At 36.2% G+C, this 13,055-nt stretch overlaps 1 protein-coding gene across 1 annotated transcript; it reads right to left on the bottom strand.

The window, feature by feature from the left end:
- Positions 1 to 9,817: 9,817 nt before the first annotated feature.
- On the bottom strand, positions 9,818 to 12,329 carry LOC102973804 (putative G antigen family E member 3). The gene is given in 5 exon segments (XM_024117629.1): positions 9,818 to 9,840; positions 10,810 to 10,935; positions 11,753 to 11,837; positions 12,257 to 12,287; positions 12,289 to 12,329. Coding segments are annotated over 5 exon segments (306 nt in total).
- Between the last annotated feature and the right edge of the window lie 726 nt (positions 12,330 to 13,055).

Here is a 13,055-nt window from a genome sequence, read left to right on the forward strand (position 1 = left end):
TCAAAAATAAGCTGACCATATGTTTGTGGGTTTATCTCTGGGCTTTCTATCTTGTTCCATTGATCTATATTTCTGTTCTTGTGCCAGGACCATACTGTCTTGATTACTGTAGCTTTGTAGTATAGTCTGAAGTCAGGGAGCCTGATTCCTCCAGCTCCGTTTTTCTTTCTCAAGATTACTTTGGCTATTCGGGCTCTTTTGTGTTTCCATACGAATTGTGAAATTTTTTGTTCTAGTTCTGTGAAGAATGCCAGTGGTAGTTTGATGGGGTTTGCATTGAATCTGTAGATTGCTCTGGGTAGTAGAGTCATTTTCACAGTGTTGATTCTTCCAATCCAAGAACATGGTATATCTCTCCATCTATTTGTATCATCTTTAATTTCTTTCATCAGTGTCCTATAATTTTCTGCACACAGGTCTTTTGTCTCCTTAGGTCAGTTTATTTCAGATATTTTATTCTTTTTGTTGCAATGGTAAATGAGAGTGTTTTCCTTTTTTTTTTTTTTTCGGTATGCGGACCTCTCACTGTTGTGGCTTCTCCCGTTGTGGAGCACAGGCTCCGGATGTGCAGGCTCAGCGGCTATGGCTCATGGGCCCAGCCACTCCGCGCCATGTGGTATATTCCTGGACCAGGGCACGAACCCGTGTCCCCTACATCGGCAGGTGGATTCTCAACCACTGCACACCAGGGAAGCCTGGGAGTGTTTTCTTAATTTTACTTTCAGATTTTTCATCATTAGTGTATAGGAATGCAAGCGATTTTTGTGCATTAATTTTGTATGCTGCTACTTTACCAAATTTGCAGATGGTGAGATTTTATTTATTTTTATGGTTGAATAGCATTCCACTGTGTGTGTATTTGTCTATCTATCACATCTTTATTCATTCATCTATTGATGAGTACTTTGATTTCTTCCATATCTTGGGTATAAGTTTGTAATGATCATAAGGGTGCATATATCTTTTCAAATTAGTGTTTTCCTTTTCTTTGAATAAATATTTGAGTGAATTGCTGGATTGTATTTTTAATCTTTTGAGGAATCTCCATAATGGTTGTACTGATTTACATTCCCACCAACAGTACACAAGAGTTTCCTTTTCTCCACAACTCCTCCAATATTTTTTTATTTCTTGTCTTTTTGATAATGGCCCTTCTGATGGGTGTGAGCTGATATCTCTTTGTGGTTTTGACATGCATTTCCCTGATGATTAGTGATGTTGAGGATCTTTTCATGTGTATGATGTTTATCTGTAAGTATTCTTTGGAAAATTATCTATTCATATCCTCTACCTATTTTTTAATTAGGTTGGTGGTTTTTTGATGTTGAATTGTATGAGATCTTTGTATATTTTAGATATTAACCCCTATTGGGTATATCATTTTCAAATATCTTCTCCCATTCAGTAGATGGCCTTTTAGTTTTGCTGATATCTTTCTTCTCTGTGGAAATGCTTTTTCATTTGATGTAGTTCGTTTGGTTATTTTTGCTTTTGTTTTCCTTGCCTGAGGAGACATATCCAACAAAATGTTGCTGAGACTGATGTCAAAGAATGTAATGCCTATGTTTTCTTCTAGAATTTTTATGGTTTCAGGTCTTACATTTAAGTGTTTAATAGATATTGAGTTTATGTTTGTATATGATGTGATAAAATTAGTCCAGTTTAATTCTTTTGCACATAGCTGTCCAGTTTTCCCAGCACCATTTATTGAAAGTGGCTGTCTTTTCCCTATTGTATATTCTTGCCTCCTTCATTATAGTTTAATTGCCCATGTAAGTGTGGGTTCATTTCTGGGCTCTATATTCTGTTCCACTGATCTATGTGTCTGTTTCTGTGCCAAGACTATACTATTTTAATTACTATAGTTTTGTAATTAAAACGTGTAATACCTCCAGGTTTGTTCCTCTTTCTTTCGATTGTTTTGCCTAATGGTGGTCTTTTGTTTTCATACAAATTTTAGAATCATTTGTTCTAGTTCTAGGGGAAATGCCTTTGGTCTTTTGAAAGGGATTGCCCTGAATCTGTATATTGCCTTGGATAGTATGGTCATTTTAACAATATTAGTTGTTCCAGTTCATGAGCAGAATGTATCTTTCAACCTGTTTGTGACAACTTCAATTCCTTTCATCAGTGTCTTATAGTTTTTCAGGTTCAGGTCTTTTACCTCTTTAGCTAAATTATTCCCAGGTATTTTATTCTTTTTGATATGATTGTAAAAGGGCTGGTTTCCTTAATTTCACTTACTGATAATTGGTTGTTAGTGTTTAGCAACACAACAGATTTCTGTATTTTAATTTTGTATCCAGCAACTTTACTGAATTCACTGATGATTTCTAGTAGTTTTTTGGTTGTGTCTTTAGGAGATTCTATGTTTAGTATCATGTCTTATGCAAACAGTGACTGTTTTACTTCTTCATTTCAAAGTTGCATTCATTGTATTTCTATTTTTTTTTTTGTGGTCTGACTGCTGTGGCTGGGACTTCCAATACTGTGTTGAATAAAAGTGGTGAGAGTGGGCATCCTTGTCTTGTTTTTGATCTTAGAGCTTTTCACCATTAAATATGATGTTAGCTGTGGGTTTGTTATATATGGCCATTATTATGCTGAGACATGATCCTTCCGTAACAACTTTGTTAAGAGTTTTTATTATAAAATTTTGAATTTTGTCAAAAGCTTTTTCTGCATCTATTCAGATGTTCATATGATTTTTTTTCTTCAATTTATTAACGTGGTATATCACATTGATTGATTCGCAGATATTGAACCATCTTTACAACACGGGGATAAATCCCACTTGATCATGGTGTATGATCCTTTTAATACATTGTTGAATTACAATCCCTAATATTTTGTTGATGATTCTTGCGTCTATGTTTATTAGTGATATTGACATGTAATTTACTTTTTTGGTGTATCTTTGTCTGGTTTTGGTATCTGGGTTATGCTGCCCACATAGTTTGGAAGTGTTTCTTCCTCTGCAATTTTTTGGAATAGATTAAGAAGGATAGGTGTTAACTCTTCTGTAAACTTTTAGTAGAATTCACTGTGAACCCATCGGTTCCTGGACTTTTGCTTGCTGGGAGTTTTTATTTTTGGTTTGTTTTATTTTGTTTTTTACTGATCGATTTTCATTACAGGTAATTGATCTGCTCATATTTTCTATTTCTTCCTGATTCTCTCTTGGGAGATTTTTCATTCTTAGGAATTTCCCATTTCTTCTACATTGTCCATTTTATTGTCATATAATTGTTCATAGTATTTTCTGATGATTCTTTAAATTTCTGTGCTTGTAACCTCATTTTTCATTTCTGATTATATTAACTTGGGCCCTCTCTCTTTTTTTCTTGATGAGTCTGGCTAAAGATTTATCAATTTTGTTTTTCTTTTCACAGAACCAGCTCTTAGTTTCATTGATCTTTTTATCATTATTTAGTCTCTGTTTTTTTATATCTGCTCTGATTTTTATAATTTCTTTTCTTCTACTAGCTTTGTGTTTTGTTTGTCTGCTTCTTCTAGTTTATTTAGGTATACGATTAGGTTGTTTATTTGAGATTTACTTTTGTTTCCTGAGATAGATTTGTATCATTTTTTTTCAGGGTGGCTCTGCAAGCACCAGGAGTACAGTGAGACACTGTGCAACCCTGCCATGCAGGCAGGCCAGGGGCAGCAACATGGGGTCAGTGCAACAGTGTGCATGGGGTGGCGGCCTGCCTGGGGCAGTGGGCACTGCACCTTCAGGCTGCTCCACCCATTGGCCAGAGCCTCCAGCCCACCTGCCCTCCCCTGCACCACACCAACCCGGCTTGTTTTGTTATAACATCCCTCTTAGAACTGCTTTTGTTGCATCCAGTAGATTTTGGATCATTGGTTCTTTTTGTTTTTATTTGTCTCTAAGAATTTTTTTTTAATTTCTTCTTTGATTGATGAACTGATCCATTGGTTGTTTAGGTGCATATTTTTTAGCCTCTTTGTGTTTGTGTTTTTGCAGGGGTTTTTTTTGTAGTTAATTTCTGGTATCATAGCTTTGTGGTCAAGAAAGCTGCTTGGTATGATTTCAAGTCTGAAATTTACAGACACTTGTTTTATGGCCTAGCATGTGATCTATCCCAGAGAGTGTTCCATGTGCAGTTGAAAAGAGTGTGTATTCTGGTGCTTTTAGATGAAATATTCTGTATGTATCTATTATTATCATAAGTTCTAATGTGACAGTTAAGGCCAATGTTTCCTCATTGATTTTTTTCTCTGGATGTTGTGTCTATTGATGTAGGTGGGGCGTTAAAGACCCCTATTATTATTGTGTTATTGTCAATTTCTCTTTTTATGTCTATTAATATTTGCTTTATGTAATTAGTTGCTCCTATGTTGGGTGCATATATATTTACAATTGTTATATCTTATTCTTGGATTGATCCCTTGATCATTAGGTAATGTCCTTCTTTGTCTCTTGTTACAGTCTTTGTTTTAAAGTCTATTTGTCTGATATAATTATTGCTGCCTCAGATTTCCTCTCATTTCTATTTGCAGAGGATATTTTTTCCATCCGCTTTCTTCAGTATGTGTGTCTTTAGATGCTTAACTTTGATGAGTCAGTAGTAAAGGTATGGTTCAAGAACTGTCACATCATGTGAAGAAAGCAGCAATGGAATACTAAGGAATGGCTATTACCAGTACCACCAAACCAGACTGTTTCAGTAAAGGAGGAAGAGACTCTCCAATCCAAAACTGCTGCAAACACTTGCCCTGCAAGTCCTGGAATTTCAGGTGCCTATGTCCCTGATTGACCTGAGGTTCCTGGTCAGAGCAACCTGGCAGGGTTGATGTCTCTTTGGAATTAATCATGGGACTCTCAGACAGCCTCATGATGCCCAGAAGACACATCTCTGAGTGTGTGTGTGTGTGGGGGGGTTTCTGGTCCTCCTGAGGTCTTTATTCCTGTGACATAAATTGGTTTGTGTAATTATATCCCTTAGCCAGAGAAGATGATCTCAGTAACCTAGATATATATCTCTTCCTCAAGGGGCCTCTGCTGAGGGGGGCTGACAAATCTTCAGTATGGCTTCTGACCCAACCACACAGCTCCTGATTAAAGCCTGAGCATCAGAAAAATACCTCTAATCACTGTCGATGTGTAAACTCAAACATAGATAGATCAGACCTCATGGGTTTATCTTTTTCTGTAAGAAGAAACTCTCCACCTTTCTTCATTGCCCATGTTTCCATCTTCCCTTTGAGTGCTTCGTCACACAAATTTCTGAATGAAACACAGTCATCAGGTGATTTGGGAAGAATAACAGTAATCAATCAGTTTTTCCTAACTTTCAACTTTCCCCAAATTGAGCTTAGTTCATTGAAAGCAGTCCAACCAAAGTCGGTACAAGTTAAGAATGCCTGCTCCCTATGGGTATTTTTTGCCTTAAAAAAATATTAGATTGTTCACAAGGCAGGGTTTATAAACCTATGGGCAATATACAACTCCTGTGCTCTGTAAACCCTTCCATTAAGGAGGAAAAGTGTGTTTCCAAGATTTTGCCATAACTTTGGTATCGACAAAGACAGCTTAACTCATTCATTTATATATTTATAGTTTAGCTATAAATTAAGAAAATATAATAATGTAGATTTTAAAAAATTCTTAGGAATCAGGTAGCTAATAAAAATATTCAGTGGAAGACTTGGAAAAACCAAGTTGAGAAAATCTTGCATGGAGTTGAATAAAGAGACAAAAGGAATGAAACTTTTTAATGTCTTTATAAGATTTTAATGTCTTTATAGATTTAGATTAAGGATATTTCCAAATACTGAGAAAGGAGAAAGAGGTAGCAGAAGTTATCAAAGAATAAAACGCAAGAATGCCCCTAAAAGTGTAGGGCATGATTACCGAGTCCAAGTGAATAAAGGCTTAGACAAAGTGTATTACTGTAAACTTTCAGATACCTAGAATAAATAAATAGTAATTCCTAAAAAAACACAAGACTAACAACCCAATAAAATATGTCCAAGGCATTTGAGCAGACAAGAATATATATATGGCAAATAAATGTATGAAAATGTGTTCAAATGTTGAGGTGTACATTAAAACTCCAAGGAGATATCACTACACACCTACTGGTATGGCTAAAATTGAAGACCACACCAACTGTTCACAAGGGTATGGAGCAACTGGAACCCTCATTTACTACTGGTCAGAATGCAATACTGTAAAATCAACTTTGAAAACTTTTTCAGCAGTTTGGCAATAAAGTTTTTAAGAATAAACTACAGATGAATTAAAGAAAAATAATTTATGGGAAAAGCAGTGCAAGGAAAACTACACATGATGACTGTGAATTAAAACAGAAAACAATATTAAGAGCAAACAGATGGCTATAATGAGAAGTGCACATGGGTTCCAATATCAGTATATTGAAAACTGGCTCCTCTACTGGTTAGAGACTTGACCTTGAAAAACTTACTTATCTTCTCTGATCTTTAGTCGTGTATAAATTTGAGATACTTGAATGGAGATATTTATATTTTTTAATGAAAAGGAGGAGGATGGATAAAGATTAAAATTTGTTTATGGTGAATTAGTACTTAGAACACATGCATCATCCCCTGGGAGAAACCATATTTGACCACCTGTATTACAGGGCCCTTCACTATATTCTGCACATCCCCTCTTTCACCCCTGCCATAGCTTTCATCACACGTGTTTTTTCATTGTTTTTTGGATGGTTTTCTGATCATTAGACTTTGAGCTCTTTCTTTGAGAACTCATATCCAGAATGAACCATTTTTAAGTCCTTAGAGCCTGCCTAGCTTAGAGCCCAGAGGCTGATTCCCAGAAGGTGATTAGAGATTTTTTTTGTCTGCATGTTTATGACACATGCAACTCACTTAACCAAGTATAACCATGATAACAACAGCAGTCTACTGAAAATAATACTTTGCAAGTGAGATATCATAGGAAATCTCTCTTCCAATCTTCTGTTTGAAGGGTTTGTGGCCTTCATTACACATTGTCCAGAAATGTCCAGTAGAAACATATCCCATACCTTTATGTTCATAATGAATCTTGGACACTTTGCTCAGATCAGCCCTCAGTTAAGGACTGTGTTAGCTAATTCACTGATTTTCCTCTGTACAAAGGGACTGAAAACACACCTGGCCATCAACAAATACTTTTTGAATGACCATGACACTGCTAATCTGGTTATTTTAGTATTTAAATGTGAGGCTTAAATGTCAATCAGCCTTGTATCAGCAGAGTCAAGTATGTGAACCCAGTGATCAGTGGACATGGGAAATCCAGTGGACCTATTTTCACTCTTATAATTAGTCTTTTCTGCTTGGTTAACTCTTGATTCTAGGCTGCCCCATTCACTGTTTTTATTGTTGTTTTGTGGGTCCCTTGCCTATGTTCCTTCTTTACTCTCAAAGTGTTTTTCTATTTATGTGTCTGTTTCTCCAACTAGAGTGTGCTATCCCTCATGGCAAGTACTGTGTGACATTGGTCTTTTCATTTCCAGAATTCCAGATATTTCCTGAAATATGGAGGCATTAATTCATGTTTAATTAATTAATTAATACTTTATAATGACTCTGGTAGGAAAAGAATCTCCTCTGTTTTGGAGTCATTATTGTATATGTTATGTTTGTTGGCACCATACATATGTGACCTCTTGTTTTGTGCCAGACACTGTAGGGGAGTGGCTCTGCCTTGGTGCCCTGGTGACCTTGCATGTCCCCACTTAGGCTATGGATGCAAGACTATACTGCAGGCAGATCTGAAACTGGCAGAACACCTTGTGATTCCTCTGGAAACAAGGAGAGATAAGCAGCCTGGTGGGAGTTGCCACTAGGTAGTCTCTCACCTGCTTCCTTATCTTGCTGGAGGCTGACATAAGGTCCTTATTCATCCATCTCCCTCTTCAGTTGAGTACAGGATGTTCATCCTTGCTCTACCTTAGAGTACAGCTATGGTCTACAGAACTGCTCAGTGCCTTAGGGTACAGCTGTGGGCTCTCACCAGCAGAGAGACTCACCATCTCTGGTTCTATCACTGAACATCTCCGATTCTGTATCATGCTGTGGGACTAGGGACATAGGGAGTTGACACAATGCTGATCTTGCTTTTGCTTCCATAAGAAACTTTTTAGATCTATTTGGGGTAGTTCTCTCCTTACCAGTCAAATCAATAGACATGTGGTAACTCAATCTAAAAACTTCAGTAATGCACTTTATGGCCCTGTTAGCCACCACAGTGCTGTTTAAGGAATGCCTAACCACTTGACAGAGACTCTGGTACTGAGTTGTGTGGAGCACAAATTTAAGCCCATAGCAGGACTTTAAGGCAGCCTTTGCCAGGTCTCTGTCATTTGTAAAACAACTTTAAAATTGATGCCATGTCTGATAACTACATAACTTATTTAAATCAAATCAGTTTCTTAGCTCAAATTCATTTATAAAGTTAACCTCTTATCCCAACTTGAAATTCAAAAGCAATATCATTTGCTACAGATGTAATTGCAAAAAGTAAAAACATGAAAATTTAAACAAAAACACAGAATATAATTAATGGATCATATCCATTTGTACTGTAACTCCTCCTCTGTCTCTCTCCATATGTGTGTGTGTGTGTGTGTGTGTGTGTGTGTGTGTGTGTGTGTGTATGTGTATGTCAGCTCACTTTTTCTTCATGGCAGTACTTTACTGTAAATATTATATTATAATTTCTATTTTAGAAATAGATAAATACACCCAAAGAATTTAAGTATTTTCCATCATCACACAGCCAGTATGTCAGAGCCAGGATTGAAACCCATGGATATTTCATGCCATAGTCTTTATGGAGACAGTGTAGGTAGGACCCAAGTAATTTTCCCTCAGCAAGTCCCTCTGGTTCATTTCACTTTTTTTATACCTAATCCTTTCAGCCAGTTCTACAACCTAGGAACCTCTCACATATTTTGTGGCAAATTAGGATACTCTAAATTTAGACTCATTTTTCTATTGGACCACAGATTTTCAGTCCTTTTTTGGATCAGGTAAATATTTTTAAACTTCTGTAAGAGGGAGCAATAATTGCTCTTTATAATCCCCTACCATTCTATAAGCAGAGTAGATTCTGAATGTAGTACTTTGTTGCAGAAGTGTTTTATTGAGGTGTAAGGGGCTCAGACACGTAATGTAAAAACTTAATGTAATTTATCACATTAACCAATTAATGGAGGAATAAGGTCCTATGATTTCAAGAGATGCACTGTAAGCGTTTGATGAAATTCTACATATATTCAAGTTTAGTATACTTAGCAAAACAGGAACAGAATGGAACTTCCTTATTTTGAAAAAGTGTACCTATGAAAAAGTACAGTAAACATTATATTGAAATGTGAAAAATTTTCCATTTCTGATCAGGATAAAGACAGGGATATCCACTACTAAATAGTATTGGATGGTCCTGTCCAATACCATAAATGAGAAAAGGAAATAAAAGGTATACTGTTTGAAATGGCAAAACCAGAACATTATTCAAAGATGATATGATTGTGTTATTTTTAAAATCCAAAAGGATCAAGAGATAAACTTCTGGAATTAATAAGCATATTTAGCAAAGTTGCTGGAAAATAAATCAGTTCACATATTTTCTCTATATACAGTCTCAAATACTTAAAAACTTGCAAAAAAGACAATTTTCAAAAACATCAAATACTTAGGAATAAATTTAATAAAATTATGCAAGAATTCTTTGAAGAAAGTTGTAAAACTTTATTGAGAGATGGTTAACAGTCAAATTTCCAACATAGAGACAGCGTACTTGGTTTCAGTCTACCTTTGTTTAAATCCGTGGTTGTCCTTCACCTATAATAAAAAGAAAATCAAGGCAAATTACTTTGCAGAACTTTATTTAGTTGACTATAGCTATACAAAGGACACTGCAGTTTTGATGGATTAAAGCCAGTCCCTAGGAGTGACCCTTTTGCTTACATCCAGTTAACCTCTGTATAGATATTGAAGGTAAACTTTTAGTCATATAAACAGCAATTTTAATCACATCACTTTTTTAGTGCAATAGGGAAACAAAGAGACTGTTCCAGTTCAGTGCAAATTTAATCAAATTAAATTATTTAAAGGTAGGTATAGGTAGAAAGTGAAAAATATCATACTTTCAATAATAATCCAACCAAACAAAAAACCTAAGGAAAATATGTTTTCAATGTTTTGACATGAAATAATATTTTGAATATAAGATGTGCTTGGAACTACCTAAGCAAAGTAAACAGAAAGGCCATTATTGCATTTGTTTTTTCTCTATTGCAGAAAAATGCAAAAACGTTTATTTGGGATAGTTTAGTCTTTATGTAGCTGTTTAAAGTAGGGTAAACATTTGTCCCCATTTTCACCCATACTCTTGTCTCTTTACACACTTAAAAGCATTTCCATTTATATAAAAAAATTACATGTCCACACTAGTTTTAAACCATTACCACCATAGGTGACATCAAAATATAAACTGATGTTTATTATAATCTGCTATATGAAAAGCAGGCCTTTATAAAATATCTGAAAATTATTAGTTGCTGACTAAATGACATACTCAAAAGTGAGAAAATACTTTTGGATCTTATAAGGCAATATAAATTTGACCCAATTTGTTCCCATCTTTGATGGCTTAATATGACAGTCACTGTGGTCTGAACTGCCTTTCTAATAACCTTTGTATGTGAAGTCTGTTATTAAAATAGCAGTAATGTTACCTCTATATTAAAAATATATATAATATTGTGGAAAATAGAAACTCCATAATTTGCATCTTAATGGATAACAAACCTGCTTCTGGCATTTTAATGAGCTCTAGACTTGGTAGAATCTCCTCCTTGACATCAGGACCATCCCCAGGCTCATCCACAGTCTTCAGCAGAGCCAGTTCCTGTTCATCAGCTTCCATAGCAGGCCCTTAAAAATAAAAAAGGTCATTATTTTAAGAAGTAAAACCATGAAATATGAATAAGGAAATAATAGTCATTCCCTCATCACTATGAAATAAAAGCCTATATACTCATATGGTAATAAATGTGATGCATAAGAATCCCAAGAGCATTAGCTTCAGGAGTCTGTTGCCAGAAAAATGTAAAACAGGTTGTTCAAATATTACCCTTTCCTTCCTTACTCCAGGCTACCCCCAGAAAACTTAATTGTCCCTTTTGTACTTAGCTGTTATTGTACTTGTATATTAAATCAGTGGTTTGTTAGGGTCTTTCTGACTAGATTATAAGTTTCAGACAGAAATTATGTCTCTCATTGGCACTGAGACTCCAAGCACTTAGTATATTACATGGCATGAGCCGGCACTAATAAATGTTGTGTGGGAAAAAGTCTTAAAAAAAATGAAGATATCAGCAAAATGGCAGGTCAGGTAGTCCCAAACTCTCATTTTCCCATAGAACCATAAAAAATGACACACCCAGAAACTGGCTGAACAAACTATATAGGAGCTCTGGAGAGCACTCAAAGGTTAACATAAGAAAGCCCAATAAAAAAAAAAAGCCACTTTCAGAATGTTAGGAAAGTTTTCTGACACTTTTACTTGTCTTCACTCCACATTTTCCCCAGAGTAGTAGCAAAAATTGTTTGAGAATTTTTCTAATAGTTTTTTTCCTCTTGTTTCCGGTGTGTCATAATGCATGATGTACAAATACACCTCCACCACCCATAAACCCACAAGGACTCTTATTCCCTCTCTTTTCACTTTGAGCCACAGGTGCTCCTTCACCTTCAATGTCCTGAGCAAGTATAGTATCCTGATTCTCAGACGGTGGTTCCTCTAGTTGAGGTGGTTTATCACTGGGCTGCTGAGCCTAGGGGTGTGATTTTGTTCACAAATTTTAAAAATCAATAATTTATGAATGTATATAATACATACATATATTTAATCATAAGTTAAATATATTTTCCAACAGTAATATACACACACACAGAGAATTTTTTTCTCAATAAAATTGTTACTCTTCTCGCAGACACTAGCTGTTTTAATCTACACTGGAATGGATGTGTGCAATCCATTATTGATAAGCATAGGGCAAAAGATAGGAAACTTAAGAGCACACCCATCCAGGCAACAAGAGAATGTAATTGTCTTGGGTCAATGTTTCTTTCATGAGATTCCATTATCATTTTTTATCAATATGGAAGACCATATGAGTGTATATATACTAGTTCAACAACAATAAATAAATAGATTCTGGTAATAGAAATCATCAAATGTTGAAGCACTCACAACCAGAAGCCCAACCACCTGGGAAGACTCTTCTTCCTGCAGATTTGGATCTTCTTCTTACACGCCCACACATATTTCTCACTGAAACAGAAATGTTTGAAAACTACATGTAAGAGGATAGCTATATATGAAGACTATGGCAAAATGGTTATTTGTACTTTAATACCAAATAAGCCTTTGTTTATGTGTGTGAGCAATAAACAGGTGTAGAAATCACCTTAAGACACATGGTAAAAGAATGGGGGCTTTCCTAATGAGGTTTCATTTCACAACTGAACTCATCATGAAAACACTAAAGAATTAGAATGTGAGTGAATACTGGTTTTGCCATACCCCATTTACTATGCACATGCCCGCAACCCCCAAATAAAATTTTGTGGGAAAGCATAGACAGGTTCATTCTTTTACATAATGTCTATGGCTGTTTTCTCAAAGAACGACTTGCCCACTTCTCCCTTGGCACCCTGTTCAGGGCATTACAAATCTCGGTATGCAGTCACAACGTCACAGTGGTCTGGCTTCTAGGCCTTTCCTTTACCGTCTGCCCTGCCTCCTGCCTGGGGCCCCACTGCAGACTCCGGATTCTGTGCTCTGTCATCAGTTTCAGGTCCTCCAGGACCAAGATACCTCAAGTAGCACCCCTAAGACTCACCCCTCTTTCATCTGACCCGCTTCCCTCAGCTGCCCACCACGCTCCCTCTCCCACCACCAGTAGAGAGCCATGGCAGCCACGACACCTGTGAGGAGAAGGACAGCGACCTCGAACACCTTCCTCCACAGATGCTACAGATCACCATTC

This window comes from Physeter macrocephalus, chromosome 21 (genome assembly GCF_002837175.3).
Source record: "Physeter macrocephalus isolate SW-GA chromosome 21, ASM283717v5, whole genome shotgun sequence".
In the NCBI taxonomy this organism is placed as follows: domain Eukaryota; kingdom Metazoa; phylum Chordata; class Mammalia; order Artiodactyla; family Physeteridae; genus Physeter; species Physeter macrocephalus.